We start from the raw sequence: 27286 nt of genomic DNA on the forward strand, positions 1-27286 counted from the left end.
GGAACATTTGCCTTGCTGGGTGACAATGCTTTGAGTCCGTCGCCTTAGGCACTGTGGCTCATTGCTAGTCATCTCTCCAATGAATAATACACGGGCCTGAATATCTGTCTGCATACATCTTCCTTTTCTGTGGGATAATTTAATGTTATCATTGGGCCTCCTGCTTCAAAGATGAAGAGATTACTTCGAACCTGCAGCCTGCAACCACAGCCATCGGTTTCAAACGTCATTAAGTTTCATTATAACAAATAAACACTGCAATGACATTTATAAGTTACCAGAGAGCACAGAAACACAAATATGAAGCAGATAAACTGCATTTGATCCAAATAATTACTGCAGGCAATATCGAGCTTAGGCTGAGCTGGCAGGCGGGTGCTGGGTAATTTATAGGTGTCCGTAAGGCACTGTGGTGCACAGTGCTCCTTAAAAATGATGATGATGATGGTTATGTGTCTCTCTCTAAGGCTCAAACAGGTTATGTTCCTGCCACCTTGCAGGCAGGGAGCTTTTCCTCAAGTCAGAAATGGACGTGGCCCAGGCAACTGTTGCTGTTTGGGGACTTTCCTCTCACCATTCCTCAGGATTTCAGCCTGAGAAGGGACCTGCATTTGAAATTTGCTCTGATTTAAGCTGCAAAATAGCCTTATTTCTTTGTTTATGGAGTTTTTTGTTTATTTTTCTTTGGGGATATTTATCCCCACCGTGGATAAGTTCTCAAGAGTGGGGAATCCTTGGGGAGAGATTTCCACTGATTTGCTCCAGGGGAGTATAATTCTATACTTAGAGAATAATGCAATACTGGAATACACTGACTTGGAATGGATCTACAAGGATCACAGAGTCCCACTCCTGATTAATGATAATGAAGTTCCTTTCATTTTGACTCCTGGCTTTACACTACCAGCTCTGAACCCTGAGCAAGGGCTCCTCTACCAGCAAACCAGGTGGAACAGCATTTCCCCCAGCTGTCCCCAAGAACGTGAGTGAAAGGCATTTGCTGCTGTTGTGTGAGCTCTCCCAGAGCTGTGCCTCTGCCGTGGGCTGAGAGCACATCATCTCCTGCGTGACCCCAGCAGGGCTGCTCATCCCCGAGTCCTGCAGGCAGCACCCAGGAGGGGGGTCAGACACAGCTGAGTTTATTGACAGCATCTCTCATTACCTGCTAATTAACACAGCAGGCTGCAATGTGCTCATCTGCTCTTGGACCGGGCTTTTGCACCAGGCAGCCATTGACTCTGCAGTGGGGAGCGTTGAGAAGGAGTTGGTGACAGAACAAACAGCAAAATCCGTGTTCAATAATCCCAGTCCCCTCTGAGCCTCCCTTCTGCTCCAGCAGGGAAGGGGAGAAGCCACGGGGTCTGTCTGACAGGGCACAGCCCCTTCCCTGGGCCTTCTCCAGGCCTGCACCTGGCCTGACAAAGCACTTGCAGGGCTGTAAATATTGACTGAATCTCATTTTTCATGGTTCTTTGCTTTGCTGGGTAAAACCCAGGTGAAAAGCACCAGCTGGTTGTTGTCAGCAGTGGTGCAGGTCACTGGCCTCTTCTGTGATGGATAAATGAACTTTCTAGGCATTTCCTTGACTCTGGGGATAGTGTAGCCAAGATTTTCATGGAGGGGAGCTTTTATTAAGCTTCCACATATAGACAGAGAAGTAAGTGAATTTTTAAGCACCTTCCTGGGAATAACAAGATGGGCACGTGTGTGAAACATTTTCTCCTCAGAGATGATCTGTTCCCTGTCTGTTCATCTCAGCATCTCCAACCCCTCCTGCCTCCCCCCTGCCACTTTTTTTGTGTGTTTGTATTGCATATACTTCACTTTAGGCTGTTTTTCAGAATAATTTGTTTTAATTTTAAATATGAATCTTACATGTGTAAAAAAAAATGCACATATTTACAATCTCTTCCACTTGTAAAAATCCAAGCAAACAATAATTATAGCAGAAACCTGCTAATTCTCACTCCACTTCATCTTCAGAGCTGATAATTCACACAGCACAGCCCCGAGCAATCCCGCCCTGCTCTGGTAAACAGCAGGAGCTGGAGCGAGTCCACAGCCTGCTCTGCACTATCCCAGAGCTCATCTGGCCAGGAGCTCCCCCAAAAGCCACCCAGGTGATGTTTCATGCAGACAGCAGCTTCCCAGCCTTGCAGGGCAATAATAAGATTTATTCCTGCCTTCTCTTCCCTCCATCTGTGAGCTTTGGTGCCACCAAGGCGTTTCTTGTTCAGGAAAGTATCGAAAGGAAATCTTCACTGATGGCACTTCCAACACCTGCAGAGATGGAAACACCCTGTAGAAACACTCATTTAACTCCTCCTTGGATGGATTCTCCAATCTGTACAATGTCTCACTGTTGTGGTGTGCTGCAATGTCCCATTTTGGCCTTCCAGGTCATTCCCCCAGGTGTGCCCATACCTCTCTCCCTTCCCCCTTACCCCCATGCTGAGTGAGTCCTGTCAATCAGGCTGAACATTCCAGCAAGGCGTCGTGTGGTTGGTCAAGTTCAAAGGATGCCCCTATGCCCAGAGGTCATTGGCCTGTCTGGGTGTCATCTTCCCCTGAGACCCTGCCCCTCTCACCTGGTTGGTGCTCACCTGTACCTCCCCTCCCCCTGTCCCTGAGCTTAAAAGGTGATCAGACCATGCGGAGAGTTCTGTTGGAGCAGTTGCTCACGTTCAGACCTCTGTAACCATGGAATAAACCTCTGGACATTAAACCCTCCAGCAGAATCCTCTCCTTTTTCTCTTCACCATCACCTGAAGCCATTCCTCTTGAGGTAAACGGGGTTCCTTACAAGCCTGGACTTGTTCAGTGCCCAGCTGCAACCACCAGCAAGCCAAGGTATCTCTGGGGTGATACACCGCAGTTGCTGCCTTTGGCCCAGCAGCGAGGGTCAGACTGGCCCAGGCACAATCTAACTGGTAATATTGGGAGCCTTTTTCCAATATCTTCAATGATGGCACTTCCAACACCTGCAGAGATGGAAACACCCTGTAGAAACACTCATTTAACTCCTCCTTGGATGGATTCTCCAATCTGTACAATGTCTCACCAGTCTTTAGCAAGATGAGTTAAAATTATTGTGAGAAGGAGCAGAATTTTCCACTCATTTTAACATTATAGAATCCCACAGCAGTTTGGGTTAGAGGGGACCTTAAAGATCATCCAACCCCACTTCCATATGCAGAGAATGTAACATTCAATATCTGCATTTTCTGTTCTGAGCTGCATCTTCATTCTGATTTCCCTCCATGCCTCATAGCTTGCGATAACAGATTTTGAAAAACGAGGATGGAAGTGAAACATGGTGCGACCCAAGGCAAGCTCTTTGCTCTAATTTTCCACCCCGTGAACTGCACAACTTCCAGTTGCAGCTCTTCCTGGGAGCAGAGCCAGACTTTGAAATCTCCAAATCGTTTGTGAAATGGATTATTCATCCTTCTCCTTTTCCTACAGACGAGTGTCCTCTGTGCCCTCTAACTCAAAGATGAGCTGAGATTTAAAGGACTGTATTTCAAAAGAGCAGCCCTGATCTGGGAACAAAGGGTGGCCAAAGGGGAGCCACTTGGATTTACAGGGAGAATCACCTGAGAGATTTCAGAAGGTCACAAGGGATAAAATCCTCAAGGATTTTATCTGGGAGACCTGGTGCAGGCAGGCTGCTGCCCACTGCTTTGCACATCCGCTGTTATTTTTAGAAGGAAAAGTTGCTTTTTCTTCTCTGTGGATTCAAGTAGGAGGTTTTATGTCCCAGGAGTGTCTGTGCAGGACTCCTGCAGCTGGGGACCTGCCACCTCCTTTCTGAGCTACAAATAGTTATCATCCAAAGAGCAGCTGCAGTTGCCACAGAGAGAGCTGCTTGGCTGGAATTACCAGAGCAGGAGCATCCCCTGCTCTGTTCCCCTCCCTGAGCCCATCAGCCTGCCCTGGGGAGCTGTGCCAGGACACTGCACCTTGACAGGAGAACAAATGGTGATTTCTTACTGTGCCACAGCTTCCTCACGAGCGCCGGTAACAAAATATTTCTTGGAGTCATTGGCAGTGCTCAGTGGAGCCAGGCCTGCAGGTGGATCAATGGGAGGAAATCTATTCCCCTCTGCTCCTGTCTCCATGAGGGATTGGTGCTCAGTGCCTGCCCAGGGTTTCCAGTGCCTCTGGAGCAGCTGCTGTCCCTGTTCCCAGCAAGGACAGGCATCACCTGTGCCCTGAGCAGCCTTGGCACAGGCTCAGAGCCTACAGCTGCCCCTGGAGAGGGAGCCACGGCAGCCCAGGGACTGGGATGAGGTGCTGGCCCCAGCCCAGGGTATGGGGAAGCTCTCACACCTCTCTGCCACAGCTTTAGTGACACCACCAGCTTTGCCTCTTGCTGACCCTTCAGCTCCTCTGACACCCGCTGCAACAGCTTTCCTGCTTTCCCTCCTCCTCCTGTGCTGGCCCTGGCTAAAACACCACCTAATCCAGTTTGCTGCCCCTACCTCCAACCCTGCAAAAGTCTTTTGTGCCCCAAAGCACACATCGAGGTCTGGCAGCTTGTCTAATAGGAGATAATGCTGCCTGCACAGAGCTCGGTGTATCTGGGCAGCAGGAGAGGCTGGGAGAGCAGAGCAGCCTGGAGCCATCATGGGAGCTTGGAGCCATCCATGGAGCTTGGAGCCATCCATGGAGCCAGGAACCATCCATGGAGCTTGGAGCCATCTGTGAAGCCTGGAACTATCCATGGAGCTTGGAGCCATCCACAGAGCCTGGAGCCATCCATGGAGCCTGGAACCATCCATGGAGCCTGGAACCATCCATAGAGCTTGGAGCCATCCAGAGAGCTTGGAGCCATCCAGAGAGCCTGGAGCCATGCATGGAACCAGGAACCATCCACAGAACTAGGAACCATCCATGGAGCCTGGAGCCATCCACAGAACCAGGAACCATGCATGGAGCCTGGAGCCATGCATGCAGCTGGAATATTCAGTGTGATCCAGGCTGTAAGGTCACTGAATGCTGCTTTTTGGCACCTCAGTGCAGTACATTAGTTTGTTTCCTATCAGTGCAGCTCCCAGGAGCAGGCCTTTAATCTCACAAGAGGTAATTCTCCAGGCTGCTGCTGGGAAGAGTTTGCTAATAAATATCCCACGGTAAGGATACTCTTACACCTTTCCCAATCGGCAGCTAATAACAGAGCAGCGATGACATTTCAGCCCTTTCTGCATGGCTGATCAAACTCCTCACAGTGACTTTGAAAGCAGTGCTGGGATTTCATGTGGGTATCAAAGCCAGCAGAACACTCGATAGTTCAGATCTCTTGCCTCTGTGACTAATAGACAAAAAGATCTCTGAAAGGTTTAATGTCTTACTCAAAATTTCCCCGTTTCCTGTTTGAAGCTACTTAGTGGACACAGTGGGATGTTGATGGTTCCTCTCAAAGCAGTGCCAGGAAAATATCTGACATCACTGTGGGATGAGCTCAGCTGAGCATGTGGGCTTGCTGAGAGCTGGTCATGGCCAGGCAGGAGAGCAGAGCACTGGCTTTGCACCTTAAACTCTGCCCTGGCAGCTGGCATTAAGACCACAGGTCATTTATTTGAAAAAGACTTAAAATTATCAAGTCCATCCCTCAACTCAGCGCCTCCACCATATTCATCACTAAGCCATGTCCCCAAGTGCCACATCCACACCTCTTGTGAGCACCCCAGGCCCACCACTGCCCTGGACAGCCCCTTCCTGTAGCCATGGTATTTTCTGAAAAATCCCTTTGCCAGGATTTTTCTCCTGAGAAGCCTCAGAGGAAAAGAAAAACAATAATTATCTCTTGCTGTGGAATGCAACAGGTGCAACTTTGATTGGTCCATGTTGCTTGTTTCTAATTAATGGCCAATCACAGTCAGCTGGCTTGGACTTTCTGAGAGTCATGAGCTTTTGTTATCATTCTATTGGAAAAAGGCTCCCAATATTACCAGTTAGATTGTGCCTGGGCCGGTCTGACCCTCGCTGCTGGGCCAAAGGCAGCAACTGCGGTGTATCACCCCAGAGATACCTTGGCTTGCTGGTCGTTGCAGCTGGGCACTGAACAAGTCCAGGCTTGTTAGGAACCCCGTTTACCTCAAGAGGAATGGCTTCAGGTGATGGTGAAGAGAAAAAGGAGAGGATTCTGCTGGAGGGTTTAATGTCCAGAGGTTTATTCCATGGTTACAGAGGTCTGAACGTGAGCAACTGCTCCAACAGAATCCCGGCCGCATGGTCTGATCACCTTTTTAAGCTCAGGGACAGGGGGAGGGGAGGTACAGGTGAGCCACCAACCAGGTGAGAGGGGCAGGGTCTCAGGGGAAGATGACACCCAGACAGGCCAATGATCTCTGGGCATAGGGGCATCCTTTGAACTTGACCAACCACACGATGCCTTGCTGGAATGTTAAGTCTGAATGACAGGACTCACTCAGCATGGGGGCAAGGGGGAAGGGAGAGAGGTATAGGCACACCTGGGAAAGTGACCTGGAAGGCCAAAATGGGACATTACAGCACACCACAACATCATTCCACTTCTTTCTTTGGCTAGCTTTCTGATGAAATCCTTTCTTCTATTATTTTAGTATAGTTTTAATATAATATATACCATAAAATAATAAATCAGCCTTCTGAAACATGGAGTCAAGATTCTCGTCTCTTCCCTCATCCTGGGACCCCTGTGAACACCACCACACCTTCCAGTGCTTTGCAACCCTTTCTGTGAAGAACACTTTCCTAAATATCCAGCCTAAACCTCCCCTGCTGCGACTTGAGGCCATTTCCTTGTCCTGTCCCTGGGAGCAGAGTCCGGCCCCCACCTGGCTGCCCCCTCCAGTCCAGGAGTTGTGGAGAGGGAGAAGGTCCCCCCTGAGCCTCCTTTCCTCCAGCCTCTCTCAGCCTGTCCTGGTGCTCCAGCCCCTTCCCCAGATCATTGCCCTACTTTTCATTGCCTTTCTTGGGAATCCCTTTGGCTTTGGTTTCACCGCAGTGCATCCCACACCTTCTTCCCCTGGGAGCTGCACAGGTGCTGGGATCAATGGGGACCCCCAGGCTGTGCTCCAGGGAAAGCCTCATCTCCCTGTGTGCTTGTGGGTGAGCAAGGCACCAGCTCAGCTCCTGCTTCCCTCCTCTGCCCGGTCACACAGCTGGGCAGTGCCCAGCACTGTGCCATACACCTGAGTCATCCCTTGACTTTGTGCTGTGCTTTGGTTTCTTTCAAGTTGAATAATTCAGCACTGAGGCCACGTGAGCAGGACTTACGCAGTCTCTCCAAAAAAAGGCCAAACTGACATTTTTGTTCAAACGGATTTGATTTTATTTTCTCCCCAAGGAAGCCAAATTTTAAAAAACAGGAATCTCATGCAAGGGCTGGACTCAAGCTACCTCTCTTATTTGTGCAGTGAAGCCCAAGGCAGTGTCTGACATGGCTGTGGCCATCACCAGCAAGGGGCTGATCCACATCCCCTCACTGAGGACAGCATCACTGGTGCCATCCCTCTGCTCCTGTCTGGGCAGCCACAGCTCTTTGCTTCTCTGATGCTGTAAGCAAAGCTCATCTCTGTCCTTGTCTGGAGAAATCCTTGCCCCTGGGAACTCGTGGCTCCCTCTTCCCTGTGCTCTGTGCCCAGCCAGGCCTCGGGCTCCACCTTAGTACAGGTCTGGGTGTTGTGTCCCACCAGGGAGAGAATTGGGCTGCATGAGGTCATGAGTAGCTCTGCAGCCTGCACAGCCCCTCCCTGTGCTTCCCCATGACTGACAATTCCAGAGAGCTTTGTAAATAATGTAAAGCTTTTGTCTGCTTGCTCTTCCTCCTCATCTGAAAATCAATGTGGGCGCGTGTTGTGGAGCACGATGGGCCCTGTGCAGGGGCTCGGTGTCCTTGGCTCCAGGGAGGGGACCCAAAGGAGCACTGGGAGCCAGCCTGTTTGTCACAGGGCCACAGCAGGAGCTGTGTGGGGTGCTGCAGAGCCAGTGGTGGGGTGGTGCTGGGAGATGTGGGAACAGAGCCATCTCTTCCCAGCCCTCTCCATGGCCAAGTGACGTCTCCATCTCCAGGCATCACGCCACAAGAAACCAGCCCCAAGCTGGGCTGATTTTCCTGAAATCAGCTGTAATTTCAGCCCCTGGGCTGAAGTGCCCTGATTTCCATCGGGTGGGATCTGCTTGGTCTGAAGCCAGCCCCTCCTGGATGTTGTGTAGGATTAGGATGTCTCACAGCAGCCCCTTGATCATCCTCCCACCACGCGTCGTGACGGCTCCAAGCTGAGGGAGGGATCAGCTCTTCCCACTGAGGGACAAGGAGAATGTCCCACCACTCCTAATCACCAGGCCTTTCATTTCAGAACAGTAATATTTTGACAAGGAGCTCATAGTCCTCCTTCTCCGCTTCTATGCTCTCCTCAACAAAAAGGACTAATTCTTTTCAGAGCACAATGGACATTCAAAGCTTCACTTACATAAAAGCAGCCACAATGTCTCCATTTCTAATGAGTCATTGTTCCCTCGGTGAGTCCCTCGCTTCCTACTACAATACTCACTCCTCTTGGGTAATGAAAATTTAACTTTGTGCTGCTCCCGGTTGCTGGTTTGGGCACAGGAGGCTGCAGGCTGAAATAATTCAGCCAGGAACTCATGCAAACAGATTTCAGTCTTCAGAGAGCTTTAAAAGCCTGTCACAGACTCTGGCTTCAGCGATGGAAGGGGCTTCAAGGTCCTGCTGCAGCACAGACCATGGCAATGTCATTGTGTAGGTGCCTTCCTCTGTTTTCTGGGTTGTTAAACAGGATTTTTGGACCTTCTCACCATCCGTGGGCGTTGAGACATCTGAAAAGCAATGCCCTGGCACTGGCAGTGTTATTTCCCTTGGAAGTCACAAACAGAGAAGAGTTTCAGCCTTTGTTTGAAAGAACAAGACGACATTACAGAGAAATACTGAGAAACAGGAGCCACAGGTTCAAAATCCATTAAGGAAATAGAAAAAGTTCTAAAGTGGTTCTCTCTTTTTTCCTCCTTTTTTCTTCCTTTCGCTTTTATGACACGCTTGTGACTTCACAAGGATCCAGCCTGGGGTTTTTGAAAGCAGGGTTAGTGTTCTTGCCTGCTTGCTCTTCACTGTGGTGCCTTTATTGTCCCCTTTTGTTCCTGCCCGTGGGGGTTTCAGTGGCTGCAGAAGTGCCCCCCATGAGAGAGGCTCCTTGAGGAAGGCAGGATTTTGGGGGCCAGCAAGGGGGTCCTGCTGGTGCCTGGCAGTGTGACCGTGTTCACAGGGGTCTGAGGATGAGGGAAGAAACAAGGATCTGACTCCATGTTTCAGAAGGTTTGATTTATTATTTTATGATATAGATTATATTAAAACTATACTAAAAGAATAGAAGAAAGGATTTCATCAGAAGGCTGGCTAAGAATAGAATAGGAAAGAATGATAACAAAGGTTTGTGGTTCAGACAGAAAGTCTGAGCCAGCTGGGCTGTGACTGGCCATTAACTACAAACATCCAACATGGGCCAATCAAAGATCTACCTGTTGCATTCCACAGCAGCAGATAATCATTGTTTACATTTTGTTCCTGAGGCCTCTCAGCTTCTCAGGAGGAAAAATCCTAAGGAAAGGATTTTTCATAAAAGATGTCTGTGACGCTGGCAGCTCCTCAGGGAGAGGGGCAAAGCAGCAAGCAGGAGGAGATGGGAAGGCTCTGGGACCAAGAGCTGCTCTGGTGACAGCTCTGGTGACCTGTGGTGACAGCTCACACTCAGCTGCAGGGCAGCTCCAGAGTGCAGTGGGACACTGGGCTGGTGCTGGACCCTGGCCAAGTGGCATCGTTAGCATCTCATTTCCATAGCTGTTTGTTTTTAAAACAAAACCAAAAAATTCAACAATGAATTCAGATCCTGATCTTTGCTTCTGCTCAGAGCATCTCTGTGCTGGATGGGCAGATCCTCAGTGGACACTCTCAGGAGCAGAGTCAGTGTCCAGTGACTCCCTGTGAAGTTCCCAGGAAGCCAGGCATCAACTCAGTCATTTCTATGAAAATATTCCAAGTCTCTGCACTTGAAGGAAGATGTGAGGTAGAAGTAAAACAGGGCTACACTTGGGTTGGGGGCACATGAACATGTTATTGCATCTCCCTGCTTTGTTATGCACCACTTCCCAAATCCATTTGGGAATGCTTTGTGCAGCAGGAGGTGACAAGGAGATGGTGATGAGGGTGCCATGCCGGGACTCTTGCTGGGCTCATGCGGTGAACCCTCTCTGCCTCTGGGGTCCCAGCACAGGAAGGAGCTGGAGCTGCTGGAGCCAGTCCAGAGCAGCCCATGGAGATGCTCCAGGGCTGGAGCCAGGCTGGGAGAGCTGGGGATGCTCACCTGGAGAGGAGAAGGCTCCGGGAAGAGCTCAGAGACCCTGCCAGGGCCTGAAGGGGCTCCAGGAGAGCTGGAGAGGGACTGGGGACAAGGGATGGAGGGACAGGACACAGGGAATGGCTCCCACTGCCAGAGGGCAGGGATGGATGGGATATTGGGAATTGGGAACTGTTCCCTGGGAGGGTGGGCAGGCCCTGGCACAGGGTGCCCAGAGCAGCTGTGGCTGCCCCTGGATCCCTGGCAGTGCCCAAGGCCAGGCTGGGCAGGGCTGGGAGCAGCCTGGGACAGTGGGAGCTGTCCCTGCCCGTGGCAGGGGTGGCACTGGATGGATTTTAAGCTCCCTTCCAACCCATCAAATTCCATGACTGTCTGATGAACTCCAATTCTGCAGAGATTTGGATTAACCAGTGTTTGTGCCTAAAACTCTCTATAGTGGAAGGGGAGAAGCTGGGAAGCTCCTGCTTGCCCAATAGGTTAGAGTCAAACCTCCTGCTTTGAAACCAAAGCATCACTTTGTAATTCCATTTTAAACATTCCTAGAAAAATACCCAACTGACATCTCTCAGCCCATTTTCTTGTAGCTGAAAACGCTCAGCCTGCATTTGTAAATCACCCTTTCCCAATCTTTCCTCATTTTCAGTTATTTTCTGTCAAGTATCTTATCTCCCTTAAAACTTTTCTGCAAATTACTCGTTCCTTTGACATTAAGACATAAGCTGTAACGTGGACAGGCCTCTGATCTTCCAAACCCAGTTAAACCCAGTAATCAGACTTTAAGCTGATTTGAAAGTGAGTTGAGCTCTGTCTTCAGTACTTTTTTCTTTTTTATTTTATCTGAGATTTAGGGAGAGATGATCCTGCTGTGGAGCAGGGACTGGGCCAGGTAATGCTCTTAAGGTCCTTACACCCATCTTTCCTCTCCTGAGCTGTTTGTAGCTGAAATGGAGCCTTGGATGAATAAAAAATGGGTTTAAATGACAATTCTTCACACTGAACAAACACAGGGAAGGAAAATACAGGAGACATATGCCATGTTTCTGCTCTGATTTTCCATGGCCATCAGCTCGTCTTTAAAACAAATCAAGAAATAAGAGAAAAAGGAAAAATAAAACATAAAAAGAGCTTCATTTCCAGCAGCAATTACCAAATGAAGCCTGTGCTTAATGGGCATTTGCAGAGGGCACAGACACCACTTTGTGCTTCTGAGTTCTCATTAGAGCTCGTGCAGCTCCCAGCTGACAACCTGATAATTCTCACTGATAAAACAAATCTTTCTGGGTTATTGCTGCCTTCCTGCACTGTCCCTGCTCGCCCAGCTCTGCCTTGAGAATTGTCAGGATTACAGAGTGAGCTGTGAAAACCCAGTTAGTGGGTGGAAAGTATATATTAAAATAAAACAACAAAACAGCAAAGCAAAACACCCACTTTTTCTGCTTTCTGAGTTTTCTCTCTCATCCCATTTTCCCTGCTATCCTAGGAGCGTTTGTCCTTTATGAATCAAAAAAAAAAAAAAAAAAAAAAAACAGAGCTGACTCATGTTCCTTTTGAAATCAAATATCTAAATCTCAGCACAAGGGTTTGTGTCAGAGGCCACCATGACTTCCAGTGAGTGCCTAGCAGCAGGAAAAGCTGGAATCTCCTCTGGAATTAACCTGCCCTGTTGTGCAGGCAGCACCACGCCAAGAGCCACCACTGTGGTCTTTTGGAGTATCTGGGGTGAAAATCAGAGTTCCTTGGAGATATGTGGGTGCTGGAAGACCTGGGATCTCTGAAATACCCACAAATAAGGTGCCCAAGGTGCTCCTGGAGATCTGCAAAAATTCCAGCTCGGCTTTTTACTTTCCTGTAATGTAACACGTCTGGAATTTCAAAAGGACAGCTCTGCTTTTCCCTGTGCTCCTTTAGGTGGCTAAGAGTGAGCTGAAGCTATAATAAATTGAATTTAAATATAAGCACTCATGTGGGGGCACGCGTTGGTTCAACGGCGTGAGCTGGGAAATGATGGAGCTTCAGAGCCCTGCCCTGTAGGAAAGGTCCTGCAGCTCATCTGGAAACAAGTTCAGATGCAAGAACTTGTGTCACACTTAACCTCGGTTCTGGATTAATCATCAGGCAATGATTAAATGGAGTCGGTGTAAATTAGGATTGAATTGATTTGGGGTGGATCACATGGAGACTGTCCTGCTCTGACAAATTGGTTTTCAAGAGGAATTTTTCCTCCAGCCCAGTCCCCTTCCATGGACTGAACACAGACAGTCAGTGGAGGGCACAGGCTCTGAATTCCTGCCTGATGCAGGGCCATAATTCCTACCCAGAGAGGCTCCTGGTCCTACAAACCCCACAGGTCACTCAGTGAGGGGCAATTCACCGGTTCTGCCTTCCCCCAACACCTCTTTCCCAGATCATCTCCTGAATCCAGAATCAGAGCAAGACTAAGTGGGGGCAGAGCAATTGGGATGCTCTACAACCAACCCACACAAAAAACTCACAGCAGCCCAGATATCAGCAGATCTGCCTGAAATGGCCCAAAATTTAGGATTTTCCAGCTTCAGACTGTGGCTCTGCAGGGGGATTTTGGGGTTGTCCCATGCACTCATTATGGAGAGAAAAAGAAATAGCAGGATTTAACACTTTGAATCCCTGGAACATCCAAGGCCAGGTTGGATGTGGTTTTGGAGTACCCTGGGATAGTGTAAGGTGTCCCCACCCATGGCAGGGGGTAGAATGAGATGGGCTTCAAGATCCCTCCCAGCCCAAACCATTCTGGGATTCTCTGATTCTCTGAATAATTTTCAATCATGGCAAAGCCAGGGGAGAGTGAAAATAAAACAATGCTGAGTAAACTCTGCTGTGGAAGAGCTTACAGTGACTGGAGCTTCCCATGGAAAATGAGAAGTGCCATGTCACACCTGAGGTGTGAGACATCCCACCATGGCAGGAGATGACCTGGGGCTGGGATTTGTTATTGCAGCATTGCAGGTAGGGAAGGGTGAGGAGAAATTTGTGAGTTTGACAATGCAGCTTCGAGAAAGGCAGTGCTGAGGCAGAGCTGGGCCTTCCCTTCCCCTCTGGATGTGTGGGAAGCTCCCAGCAAATGCCAGGAGGTGACACCTGGGGAGGGAGCAGAACAGCAGCAGTTGGTTGTTTCCCTGTGTGTTTTATAGCAGGTTGTTTCCTTGCACATCCTGATTTCCGAGAGCACACGAGGTGGGAGCAAGGCTCAGAAGCAGAGGATCAACATCCTCTTTTATTATGTGTAATATAAAATACAGCTGCTGCTGAACATCCTGCTGCTTCTCTGTCTGTGATCATTGTGGCTGAAACACTACCACCACAATTTGGAATAAAACAGTTACAAGAAATGCTGGTGCCTCTTGGTTGGAGCTTTCTTTTCCCCCTAGGGAGCAAAAATATTGCAAATATTTGTCTGTCACAAAGTGCTGTGTCCACCTCTGGGTCCTCAGCACAGGAAACACGTGTAGCTTGTGGAGTGAGTCCAGAGGAGACCACAGAGATGCTCCAGGGCTGCTCTGGATACAGGCTGGGAGAGCTGGGGGTGCTCACCTGGAGAGGAGAAGGCTCCAGGGAGAGCTCAGAGCCCCTGCCAGGGCCTGAAGGGGCTCCAGGAGAGCTGGAGAGGGAATGGGGACAAGGGATGGAGGGACAGGACACAGGGAATGGCTCCCACTGCCAGAGGGCAGGGCTGGATGGGATGTTGGGAATTGGGAATTGTTCCCTGTGAACAGGATGAGTTTAAGGTCCCTTCCAACCCATTCTATCATTCTATGGGGCAATCACATAATTAAGCAAACACATAATTAAGAGTTGCCGAGCTCAGTCTCCCATTTGTGCTGTGCCAGGAGCGTGCTGGCATTCTGCATCCCAAGGAAGTGCATGGTGTAGGAAGGCCCTGCAGAGCTGACAGTGTCCTGTTCCTCTCTGTTCCTGTGCAGGCCAGGCGTCCTCGTTCACGCAGCAGCCGCAGGACCAGGTGGTGATCGCGGGGCAGCCGGTGACGCTGCTCTGCGCCATCCCCGAGTACAATGGCATCGTGCTCTGGATCAAGGATGGGCTGGCCCTGGGCGTCGGACGAGACCTCTCAAGTAAGTGGAGACACCCCGTTAGAACCCTGGGTACTGAGGTGTTGTGATGGGACTTCAGGGTTCACCTCAGAACCCCAGGTCCCTCCCTTGCAGATTCCCTCCCAGGTGTGTCAGTCACCTCTCCTTTCCCCTCCCTGACCCCTCCCAGCACTGTCTGTCAGTCCTGGCATTCCAGAAGGGAATTGGCAGATCCAAAGGATGCCCTCTACCCCTGGGGGGCACTGGGCCATCCAGGTGTCCTTTGTCCCTTTGTCCCTCCCCTCCTGTCCCTGCTTGGTGGCTCCCTGCCCCTTCCCTGCCCCTCTCCTGGGGTTCAAAGGAGCAGCAACCACGGGCTCAGGGAGTTCTGTTGGAGCTGGTGCTGCATTCAGAGGCCTGTGGGCCAGAATAAAGCTCTGCATCCAAACCCTCCATCAGAACCGACTCCTTTCCTTCACCATCGCCTTAAAGCTTCTCCACAGAGGGAAACCTGAGGAGCAGCCCCTGGTATGGGGAGAAGCTCCATCCCAGCACCACCAGAGCTCCTGCAGGCCTGGACTTGTCCCCACGGGCCCAGTGCAGCACCCAGGCAGCCCAAAGTGTCTGTGGGGTGAAACACCACACACCCAGCCAGCCCAAAGTGTCTGTGGGGTGAAACACCACACACCCAGCCGGCCCAAAGTGTCTGTGGGGTGAAACACCACAGTGCTGCTGTTTGGTTCAGCACCAAGAGCCAGACAAGCACAGGCACGTCCCATCCAGCTATATTGATTTTATTTCAATATTACAATACTGAGGATTAAATACTGTAAACTTTCTGTACTGACAAACAGTAACCCCCAAGAAAACACTACATTTTACCTAAAACTGTAAAAAAAGCCTTCTAAAAAGTAAGTCAGGACACCACCTGTTAGAAACCTAGTTTGTAAGAATTGTAAACTTTCTGTTCTGACAAACACTAACCCCCAAGAAAACACTACATTTAACCTAAAACTGTAAAAAACCTTCCAAAACTAAAAAATGAAATGAAAATTATGTATGTATACTTTAAAGAGAAGTGTATAATATCATGTAATAAAAAACTTAAAATTTAAAATTTTTGAATATTACAATATTATATATATATTAAACACAATTATATAGAATAGAATAGAATAGAATAGAATAGAATAGAATAGAATAGAATAGAATAATCAAATTTAGTAAACTTATATTATATTATTTTATATATAATATATAATATAATACATATAGATATGTACAATTTTATATATATAGCAAAATAAATGTTTTAAAACCAAAACTAATCCTTCTTCTTCACCTTCTTCTTCATAAGTTTAAATAATATTACATAATTAAATAGAAAATTAAATATAAATAAAATGAATTAATAATAAAAATATAAATAAAACAACAATAATAAAAGTAAATAAACATAACAATAATAAATCTAAATAAAATAAATAATTAATTTAAATAAATTATTAAGTTAAAATTATAAATTATACATTTAAATATAAATAAAATAAAATTAGTCACAAATAATTAGTTATTAAGTTAAAAATAAAATTAATTTCAGTGTCATTTCTTAATTAACCAATTTATCCATAAAAACACTTATAAATAAAATACAACTCCATTTTAACATATTAAAATAAGATACTATAAAACTCACAATTTATAAAACTATAATATAAATAAAAACTAATAAACATCTAAATTCAAACAAAAAATACCATCTCACACATGTAATCCCAACTTTAACAAAAAAAAAAAATAATTCCACAGCCATCCTCAATAAAGAAGGAAAGCAGGATCTCTCCTCACCCAACATTTTTTTGGGGAATATTTTCATGTCACTCCAACACCTTCCAGTCCACCCAAACATAGGCACTGATGCCTGGAATAAACCAAAATCTGTTTCACTCTGACACGAAACAAACCTGTTGGCTCCCACAGATATCGCCTGTCCCTTTGGAAAGGCCTGGTTTGATTTCCTTGGAAATTAACGTCACCTTTCCAAAATGTGGGATGAAATGTTTTATAAATGTTGGAAGTGCCTGTTTTGATTTTCTCAAAAATGAAAACAACCATTGAATACCCTGAGTTTGAAAGGACCTACAAGCCTCTGTTTGCTTTGGATAAGTGTTTGTGGCTTCCTCAAGCTTTGGTTTTGGCAAATTATAGTTTGGTGACCAAATTGCTCACAAGTCACATTCCTTAATCCCACACCCTCACTGTGATTGAGGGTTAATTGTAGCTGGTGAAGACAGGTGCAATACTGGGGAAGTTTTGAGTTTATTCTGTATATTTTGCTGGAAAACACTAATTTGGAACTAAAATATTTCAAGTGAATAGGAAGAGTGTTTGCTGGAACAGCCTGGCAGGACATGGAGCCCTTCAGGAGCTGCAATGTCCCCCAGGCTCTGCAGAGTTTGGACACATGTGACGCTGCTCAGCTCTCAGTGACCTGGGAGAGTTTTCCCCTAGACAAGAAGCAGCATTGAGAAAACCAGGGGAGGCTCCATGCTTTTTGGTCTCCAGGGACCCTGCTCCTCCCTAAAGTGCAATGCCTGCTCCTTCTTTCCCTCAATATTTTATTAATACCTATAATTGCACATTTACAGCTGTGCCCGAGTGAGCAGCCCCATCTTTACCTGTTTTTCAAAGCTCTGAGCCACAATTTTTGCATCTATTAGAGAGCTGAGCTTCCCATGCAAGACCTTGCAACATGACTGAGTAACAAGAGCTCCAGTGAAGTAGGGAGCTGATGTGAATGACTTGCACAATTAACAGAGCCAGGGCTGCTGGAAGCCACAGGAGCTGCCAGCTCGCGTGATACCAGCTCAGCCAGTGTCTAATTAGCACAATACAAACAAACCCATCATTTGTACTCCTCGCGGTTCAGGAGAGCAAATCCTGCTGTTGATGACTCGAGAAACAACAGAAGCACGAGTGTGTGCCAGTGCTGGCTTACACAGGGCACAGGAGGACACAGGGGTGGCACTTTTTCTCCTGTGTGTCCATCCTGTGTGTCCGGCCAGGCTGACCAGGGCTGCCGGTGCCCCCATGTTGTGTTGCACTAAATTGTTATTTAGTTGTTTGCACTGAGTGTTTGGTAATTTGCACTGTTCACATTACTTGTATCCCATGACCTGAACAGCTCACCCAGACACAGATTCTTACACCCTCAGACCCCTGCCGAAGCTTTACACAGAGCTAATCATGGTTGTATTCCAGGGTGTCACCTCAGCTGACTCCAGGAGCTGAGGATATTCCATGGTGGGTTGCAGAGGAGCAGGAGGTGGTGGGTTTCCTGGTGGAAGGGCTCACCCTTTTCCTTGTCCAGGGAGGTTGTGAGTGGCCCAGCCCTGGAAGGGTTCAAAGCCAGGCTGGAGAAGGCTTTGAACAACCTCATCTAATGGGAGGTGTCCCTGTCCATGGCAGGGGGACTTGGATCCCGATGATCTTTAAGGTCAAAACCAAACCTTCCAACACTTAACATTCTATGATCCCATGATTCTTTGGGATTTCAGTTAATGCTCCTTCATCAGCACTTCTTTTTTGAACCTGTAGAGCAAAACGTGCAGTCTCTTTCCTGGATTTGGCAGGTTCTTTCTCTCTCTTTGGGCTGGGTGCCCAGGAGGGGAGGAAGCTGCCTGGATCCTGGGAATTGCTGTGGGATGCTTGGTCTCTGAACCCATGCTCTGCTCTCCTCATCCCTGGGCTCATGGCCCCAGCTTGTCGCAGCACATATTGCAGTTAAGACAGCCACAATACACAGAGTATCATCATACAACTTCAGAAAGCTTCAACCCAACAGAGTAACACCACATCCTTTCAGAAGGCTTCAAGCATCAGCACTTCTTGTTCTTTAGTCCTCATGGTTGATGCCTTACACCTGTGTGCCCTCTGTTCCCTGGGTGGTTGCTCAGCACACCTGGGCACTCCATGGCTCATTGCTGTCAGTGCTGCTCACAGCTGTACCCATGGGGATGAGGCTGGGCCACCTCCACTCCCAATCACCACAAACTGTGTGCTACCCCAGCTGCCTCCTGACCCGTGCTTTGCCTTGGGCAGGTTACCCACGCTATCTGGTGGTAGGAGACCATCTGTCAGGTCAGCACCACCTGAAGATCCTGCGAGCTGACCTCCAGGATGACGCCGTGTATGAGTGCCAGGCCATCCAAGCTGCCATCCGATCCAGACCTGCCCGGCTGACCGTCCTCGGTGAGTCCTGGCTCCTCACACCCTCTGGGTTTGTTGGGCATTCACTGCCTTCGTGGTCACCCTGAGTAGCTTTTGACAAAATGTGTTGTTGCTGGATAAAGAGGGATGGGAATGAATCCATGGTGAGAGCAGTGGGGGAGCAGCTCAGTCCTGAGAACAGGATCAAAGGAAGCTGCTTGGGGAGTGAAGCAGCTCTGGGGTGGAGTATGACAGTTCTAGGAGTAACACAGCCACCAAGTGTTTGGCACTTCAGCTTTATGGATTTATGCCCCAATTCAAGAGAGTCTGTCCATAAATTTAAGGATGTGAAGAGTGTCAGTGTCATCACTTATGCGTTACCCTGCCTACAGGACCAGGACAACTCCACCCGCTGAGAAAAGACTGGTCTCATACTATGCAGTATTTTTAAACTATCTACATACTAATATTTTATCACCCTGTGTTTCTCAGTAATTCATCTTTCCCATGAGCAGCACAGGAGGATATTACCTGGAATTACAAACTGGAAGTGACTCCCACAATCATGTAGAGGACCTTTTGTTGTGGGAGGTGGGTGGGGAGCACTGGCAGAGCTGGACGGAGGCTCTGGAGAAGGGGAGCACTGGGGGGCTTTGTTGGCCATCTGGCAGAGCAGGAGGGAGGCTCTCCCCACAGGAGTGCTGGGAAAAGGCAGGCACGTCAGCCAGGCTTCCCGGCATGGACGTGGCTTCAGAGAACTTAATGAAAATGGTATTTTTCTCAAGCAGCTTGGACAAAACCCAGTCTGTATTGCTGCTCCCAGATTCATCCTGATTATTCAACCCTCAAAGTGAAACCATTTGCATATTTAAGTTTGTTTAAATTGAGGATTGGATTTCTTTTTTCCTTGTTGTTTTTATTCCTGGTTAGTTTCTAGGGAGGAAAAAAAATCCTCATTTTAAAAAGATCCAAATCAAAAATTTCTGTGCTTTTAGTCAGATCAACACTGATTAGTTTTAAGCAGCCAAAAGAAGTGAATTAGGGTACCAGCTGTGGTTGAAGGTGCACCTCACTGGAGTCTGCGAAAATGAGTTCCAATTCCTGGTTTGCAATTTCCCCTGCATTTGTTTTCCTCCCTCCACAACCCTACAACATCCCCTACTCCCAAACTTTCACAGCTGCCATCCCTTCCTTCCCTGACCTTGATGATAATGATGATTTCTCCTTCTTCTCAATCAACCCTTGGCAGCAGCTCAGAGCTCTGACATGTGCCATACATGAAATAATCCTGGAAATGAATAGGAAAGGGGAACGCTGTCTTGCTCACCGACAACCCCTCCTTCGCCTGGGCTCCCTCCTTCTGTTGTGAAAGCAGAATACATTGCGGGAGCCAGACAAAAGAAATAATGTTATTTAATTAGAGCTAAAGATTTCAAAACTAATTTAGTCCCAGGGCGTACGTCAGAGCTGCTGCGAAGCGTTGATTGAGCAGAGAGATGTTTTTATGGATCAAAAGGAAATCGTTATTATCTTTGGGGTTATGGAATGTGTTGAATAGATGGTAGTTAATGTTTATGTGGATATACATAGTAGTTGCTAATTGGTACATTTACCTAAGATGTTCAGCAACTTATATTTGCAGAGTGTTTTCCTTTTAAGAAAATTAAAGTTACAGCATGTTCAATTTAGGACAAATCGATGAGCCAGTGTGGGTTTGGAACTGACTGGTAGCTCATCTTTAACTTTAGGGGTATTTATGCAGATGTTCTGAGGTAGGGAAAGTGATCACAGCCCCAAGGCTGCCAGAGCTCCAGGAGCATTTGCACAATGCTCTCAGGAATGGACAGGGTGGGATTGTTGGGTGTCTCTGCAGAGCCTGGGGTTGGAGTCAATGATCCTGTGGGTCGCTCCCAGCTCAGGAAATTGTGTGATTCTATGACATTTCAGGCTGACTGGGGAAGTAGGAGTGATGATCTCACCTTTTCAGGGGGTTGGTGGTCAGCAGTTCACACGGCTCCTTTGGGATGGGGTGTCCTGTGCTGGCAGCAAGGGCAGGGGCTGCTGTGGGATCTGTGCTCTGTGTTTCAGCCACCCCACTGGAGGGGAGAGAAGTGGCACATGAAGAATAGAAGTCTTAAGCCCCCGTGTTTCTGACAGCTGGGAACAATGTGCAGCCTGTCAGGCTGAACTCACTGCATGGCAGGGGGGTAACACATGTCTGTGAAGGGGGAGAGACATTTCTGGTGCTTCCAGATGTGCAGCACCACCAGCTGTGCAGACATGTCTGCTCTTAGCATGCAGTGTGTGAGCCTGCTGTAGTTGTGAGCTAAGCAGCTGCGTCTGGAGGGAGCTGCATCTCCCAGATTTCATCTCCCTGGGTTGGGAAGGGATGTGCCAGGCTGCCTGAGCTGCTCACAGAAGATGCCTGGGGGTTGTTCCTTCATCCCAGTCTGCCCAGCTTCACCGAGGCTGCAGACTTCCCCTGGGCAGGAGAGGATCCCTGAGGCATCCCTGGAGCTGGGTGCAAACCATGCAGCTCTCTAGGAAGTGATCAATCACATCTGAGGCAGAGCTGAGAGGCTCTGGTGGCTGGGGGGGCTCTCTCTGGTGGTTGGGGGGACTCTGTTGGCTGGGGGGGCTCTGGTGGTTGGGAGCCCAGCATCTGCTGCTGGTTTCTCAGTGACTCAAGGGCTCTTCAGCCAGCTGGGTGTTAGAGGCAGTTCTGGGGAACTTTGTCCTGCTCTATCATCCGCAGCTTTGTCTCTGGAAAAATGACCCTGCCTGGTTTTTGTATGTGTTGGTGCTGCCTTGTCTGTCCTTGCCAGATTTTCCACTTCCTTGGTATCAAGAAATCCCCTAATGCCTCCAGATTTAGGCTCCAGCTGCTGTCATTCATGTCTGACAACAGCTTTATGGGGCTGATGCCTCCTACCTCCCTGCTCATATGCTGAGCTACACCATATTTTAATTAAATATTTAAGGTTTTGTCACATTGTTTTCAAATCTACATGGTTAAATGTAGTGGAACAGATCATTCCATAGCCTTGGAAGTCCAAACACTCAAACAGACGAGCCTATTACTGTCATCAGCATCAGGGAAAGTCTTTTCTTTGTGGAGTTCCAGGGACAAATATTGCTGGGAAATGTTGTGAATGCATCCCAAAGCTGGAGGGTTCCCCTTCTCCAGGTCTCCCTCACCCTCCCTCCTACCATTGCCCAGACTCTCTGGGGAAGGAGTCCTTGCCCATTCTCCTCAGGATATCTGCCCCAAGCAGGGAAGGTTGATAAATCTGATGGGATGGGATTTGGGACATATGGAGACATTCAGATTTTCTGCAAGCAAAAGATGTCAAGGCAGTTTGGCTGGGAACCCCAAGCCAGGCAGGCTCTGGGAAGCCACTGGAGGGCTTTTTGCTACCTGGTACATCTCTAATGGCAGACTGCTTAATTTATGATCTATTTAACTAAGCCAGGGTATTAATTAAATAAAGTAAGAGCCTGATTAGGACTTGGAGAAATTTAAAAATAAAATCAGGCAGCAATCGAGCGAAATTGCAAAGCAAACACTTTGGCTGTAACCACTGGAGAGTTCCCTCCAGTCTTCCATCAAAGCTCAGAGCAGGGAGGGCAAATACAAGAGATTATATTGCCAACAGATGTGTGTTGTTAAAATATGCATCTGCCAGCCGTGTAGCTTCAGGAGCCAGAGGGCTCGCTCGTGGATCCTTCTGCACTCGCGGGACCGTGAAGGAATTTGAGGCCCCGGCAGCCGAGCTGGGATTTGCAGACACGTTAATTAGCGATGAGTTCCCAGATCTCCGAGGCAGCCAAGCGAGGAGAAACTTTGAAGAGAGCTTTGGTTTCCCTGGGAGGGAGTGGGGAGGGAGAGGAGAGCCCTGGCTCGCAGCGCCGATGTGGCCACGGCACGGTGACTCTTTGGCCTGCCATGACACCTCGGCCTGCGGTAACACCTTGGCCTGCCATGACACCTCGGCCTGCGGTGACACCTCAGCCTGCAGTTTCACCTTGGCCTGCAGTGACACCTTGGCCTGCAATGGTGACACCTTGGCCTGCAGTGACACCTCAGCCTGCAGTGACATCTCGGCCTGCGGTGACACCTGGGCCTGCGGTAACACCTTGGCCTGCCATGACACCTTGGCCTGCTGTGACACCTCAGCCTGTGGTGGCACCTCAGCCTGCAGTTTCACCTTGGCCTGCAGTGACACCTTGGCCTGCAATGGTGACACCTTGGCCTGCAGTGACACCTCAGCCTGCAGTGACATCTCGGCCTGCGGTGACACCTGGGCCTGTGGTTGTAGCAATGTATCTGAACAACCAGGCCACATCGTGCACCAGCCATGCCGCTTGTAGTTATTATCATTAGAGCCCTCTGGAATTCAAGATTACTAAGACATAAATTGTGCTAAATTAGGAAGAAGAAGCTGAGAAACAGAATTCCAAGACCACAAGAACTGGATAAAGGAGGGTGGTGAACCACCTGGACTGTAACCAATGACATATTCTGAGAAGTGTGTGCAGAATGTGTGGACAAACCAGAGGCACCAATCAAGAGATGTGTGATCAGCGTGTGCAGTAGGGTTAGAATATATAAATAAGTGCATAATATAAACAATAAAGGGCTCCTGCTTAATCATATTGGTTAGTTGTCCAAGAGTCCTGATTCTCCAACTTGCAGTGACACCTCAGCCTGTGATGAGAGGTTGTCTGGCAGAACCCACCATGCCCGGAGGATGGAGCAACCAGGACAATGAAGCAGATGGATGACGAGGTGTTGGGAAACTGGATGGCTCCTCTCCTTCATGGCAGGAGCATCCCAGAGCTGTCCTGGTCTGTTCTCCCTTGCAGGAGATGCGGCACCTCCAGCCTGGTGATGCCTTGGGAAGGCTGACCTAGAACAGAGACTGAACAGAGTTACAGAATAACTCAGGGATTTATTAAAAGGCCTCCATGGATCCACCTTGGGCAACACAAGAGCCCAGCCAGGGCTATACTCAAGATGAACCAAAATGGTCACAAGGTTTCTCACTTTTATAAATTCTGCTCCATTTGCATATTGGAGTTAATTGTCCAAATCCAGCTTTAGCCCATGCAGTCCCATCCTGCTTGTTTTTCTCTCTTCAGCCCACATTGTTTGTGCTTTTGGGCCTGAGATTTGGATCATGGATCATTTGTCCTTGGTCCCCAGCTGGAGCATGAATTGTTTTGTTTCCCTATTATGTGAAGAGAGCTCACCATCCCTAATACAAAGCCCAGACCCACACACTAAAGCAGCACAGAACCTGAAAAATGTAAAAGCTAAACCTGAGGCATCACCAGCCATGTACCTCAGGCTGTCCCAGGAAGCTCCCAGGCAGCACTTGCTTGGCACAGGGGGAAGGTTGGTCCCAGAGGTGCCAGTGGGAAATTGGCCACAAGCAGGAAAAGGCAATATGAGGGTGTGAGGAGGGAGGCAGGAGAGCTACTTCCAGAGACTTAAGGTGAATAATTGATAGGCAATTAACTTGTACCTTCACCTTTTATAGTCTAATTCCCTCTCTCCTCCCTTCCATGGCCTCTTCTAATATTAACTCTGTCTTCACGTGTGTCCCATTAGGAATAAAGCTTTCTTAAATCAACATGAATTATTTAACTCTACAGATTAAGTTAATTTGAAGTGAGAGCTCCTGTCTCTTTACAATGGCACAAGGCAGGGACAGGAGGAGGGTCACTGGGGTGTCAAGTGTATCCACATTCAATCACAGCCATTTTCCTCTTTTTATTTTATTTTTTTATTTTATTCCAATCCTCTTTCTTGCCAAGTCTATCCAGTCCTCCCCTTCAGAGCAGAGTAAGCATTTCCATTACCAAAAACGATGGTTGGCAGCTTGAGACATCTGCATTTCCCAGCTTTCAGGCTCTTTAGTGGAGTTTGATCAGGAAATAAAGAGGTTATGTCCTGGGTAAATGCCCTTTCTCAACATTTGTTTGTAATGCTGAGCTGCAAGAAAGAAAGTGAGGAGGTGATGTTTCAAATACAGAAACAGTTCAGCCTGGAACCCTTTTTCCACACTTTTTAATAGAATTCAATTCTCTGAATGCAAAATTCAGAGCATGTAGAGCTGAGATGTCAATTCAGAAAAAAAAAAAAAAAAAAAAAAAAGAAAGAAAAAAAAGTGATGAAAATGTGATCATTTTCTTCCAGACAGTCTCTTCTCCTTGAACAACTTTAGGTCTTCAGAAAGCTGCATTTTCTGCTGGGAATATTTTCAGTGGCAAAACAGCAAGTGGCTCTACTGGGAACAAAACAGAAACATCAAACAATCGAGCGCAAATCCCAAATAACCTAAATATTTGATGTCGTGTCTGAGCAGCTTAAGTTTACAGCTCTCTGAGCCAGCTCCTTCTGATAACAGAGGGTGGCCAGGTTTCCTTGCTCTCATCCGTGTGGCTCTGGGGTGGGAAGGCATCTCCATGGGGTTGACCATTCCAGAAAAACCCAGGGGCTCAGAGGTGAAAGGCAGCCACTGCCTGGAGCAGCATAGAGCTGGAAAACAGACCACAGAGAGAGCTAAAAAACTGGGTCTTGAGATCTCCCTGGGTGGGTTTCACTATTGGAATAAATCACACAAAACTCCATTTTCTTCATGGTGGAAAAAGCTCCTACTTTATCCATGTAACTCATTTTTATATAGTTTACAGACCTCGTGTGTGACTCCAATGGGTTAGCAGCCTTCTTGCCAATTATTGGTTAGTAAAAGGTATTTTACTTGTCCATCAAATCTCTCTACTCTTCAATTGTTTACATATTTTCTTCACTGGTTTTCATGGGGTACGTTCAATGTTTATGCAGGTGTTAGTGGTTTTTCACCCAGGAATAGATTGTTATGTTAATGAACTGCTCACAACAGGATTGATTTCACATGGGAACTTGCAAAGTTGCTAGCTTGACAAGGCCAGCCATCTACTTAACAGAGCAGGCTGATTTTATGAGGCCTTTCTTTTATAATTTTTCTACTTTGCTGCAACATTTCACCCGAGTGCTGGGAAGTGCTGCTTCCCCCATTCTGGAGGGGTTTGCACCCTGTCTGTGAGGAGAAGGAGGAGGAGAAGGGAAGGCAGCATCTGCATGAGCTCTGTTCTCCTTACTTCGAAGGAGAAGCAAAATGACATCTTTATATGCCCTGCAAGTACATCTGGGCTGGTGGTGGGTGCCAGGATGAAACTCTCTGTGGGACAGAGCCACCCACCTCAGGCTCTGACAGGGTCGCAGCAGAGGAATAACAACTTTGCAGTCATACAAATATGGGGAGAAGAAGGCTAAGGAAGGGGTTTGTTTCACCTTAAAGGCATTAAAAATTATAAATATAATAGAACCATGGAATGCTTTGGCTTGGAAGGGATATTAAAGATCCTTTAGTTCTGCTTCCTTGCTCTTCCACTATCCCAGGTTGCTCCAAGCCTCCTCCAACCTGGCCTGGGACACTCCCTGGGACCCAGGGGCAGCCACAGCTGCTCTGGGCACCCTGTGCCAGGGCCTGCCCACCCTCACAGGGAACAATTCCTTCTCCAGCTCTCCTGGAGCCCCTTTAGGCTGTGGAAGGAGCTCTGAGATCTCCCTGAAGCCTTCTCTTTTCCAGGTGAGCACCCCCAGCTCTCCCAGCCTGGCTTCAGCCCTGGAGCATCTTCTGTGGCCTCCTCTGGGTCCCTCTGCCAGGTCCATGTCCCTCCCCACAGGACAGGGCTGGGTGTGAGCAGGGGCTGGTGTTCAGTCACATCAGGGCATGTTCAGCAGGGCCAGCCCAGCATTAAGCAGATGCTGCCTCTGGTCCCCCAAACCCTGCTCCAGATGGGCTCACACAGTTCTTAGAGACTTTGTATTTCCTAAATGCCCTGGGGTTGACTGATGCCACCTCTCCCATCAAAGCTTCCCTTCCCTAAGCCCTCAGAGCCACACCAGCATTCCTACCTGCACTCTGAAGTACCACAGAGTAAATAGGAAGAGACACAGATAGAAATGATTAATGTTTGTGTTCCTGCACCAATCTGTGATTCCTTGTCTTGATGCAGGGAGGGCATCGTGGTTCTGACCCGTGGTTTTATCGAACACGAAGCATTTGGCTTCTCCCTGCACTCCGCTGGGCTGGGCTGACCTGATGGATGCACAGAGGGCTGATAAAAAAACCCTCCTGATCTTTAGTCATGCCTTTGTCTCTTCCCAGCCTCTTCTGCTGGCTCTGCCACTGCCCTGGGCCCCGTTACTGTGGCTGTGATGGCCATGAGGGCGCTGTGAAATGATGTGAGGGTGCTGGGGTCAGGACCCCTCTGAGCTCACCGTTCATTCCTGTGCCTGCAGCCCCTCTGTTCTGGGCAGGACCCCTCTGCACCTCACTGCACAAGCCAGCTGGGGGCTAGCAGCTCCCTCCACACCCCACCAGCCTTTCCCTTTCCCCACCCAGCGCCTCCAGCTCCCTGGGTTGCCCATGGACAGCAGGCATTATTCGCTTCATGCGCTGCTGAACCGCTGACACCTCACATTGTGCACGAGCAAACCTCGCTTTGCTCTCACTCCTACGCACGATTCTCCCTGTTGCCAATCAAGGCCCAGCTCCCCCATCCGCATCCTGCCCGCGCTCCTCTGCATCTGTGCTCACAGCA

General features: G+C 48.4%; 1 protein-coding gene across 3 annotated transcripts in view; it reads left to right on the forward strand.

The window, feature by feature from the left end:
- The window catches only part of KIRREL3 (kirre like nephrin family adhesion molecule 3), a 414805-nt gene that overhangs the window by 287796 nt on the left and 99723 nt on the right, over positions 1–27286 (forward strand). For all 3 annotated transcript variants that reach the window (XM_058041431.1, XM_058041433.1, XM_058041434.1), the window contains 2 exons: positions 14315–14464; positions 18524–18673. In XM_058041431.1, coding sequence (XP_057897414.1) covers positions 14315–14464; positions 18524–18673 — 300 coding nt within the window. The remainder of the gene's footprint in view (positions 1–14314; positions 14465–18523; positions 18674–27286) is intronic.

This window comes from Melospiza georgiana, chromosome 27 (genome assembly GCF_028018845.1).
Source record: "Melospiza georgiana isolate bMelGeo1 chromosome 27, bMelGeo1.pri, whole genome shotgun sequence".
Taxonomy (NCBI): Eukaryota; Metazoa; Chordata; class Aves; order Passeriformes; family Passerellidae; genus Melospiza; species Melospiza georgiana.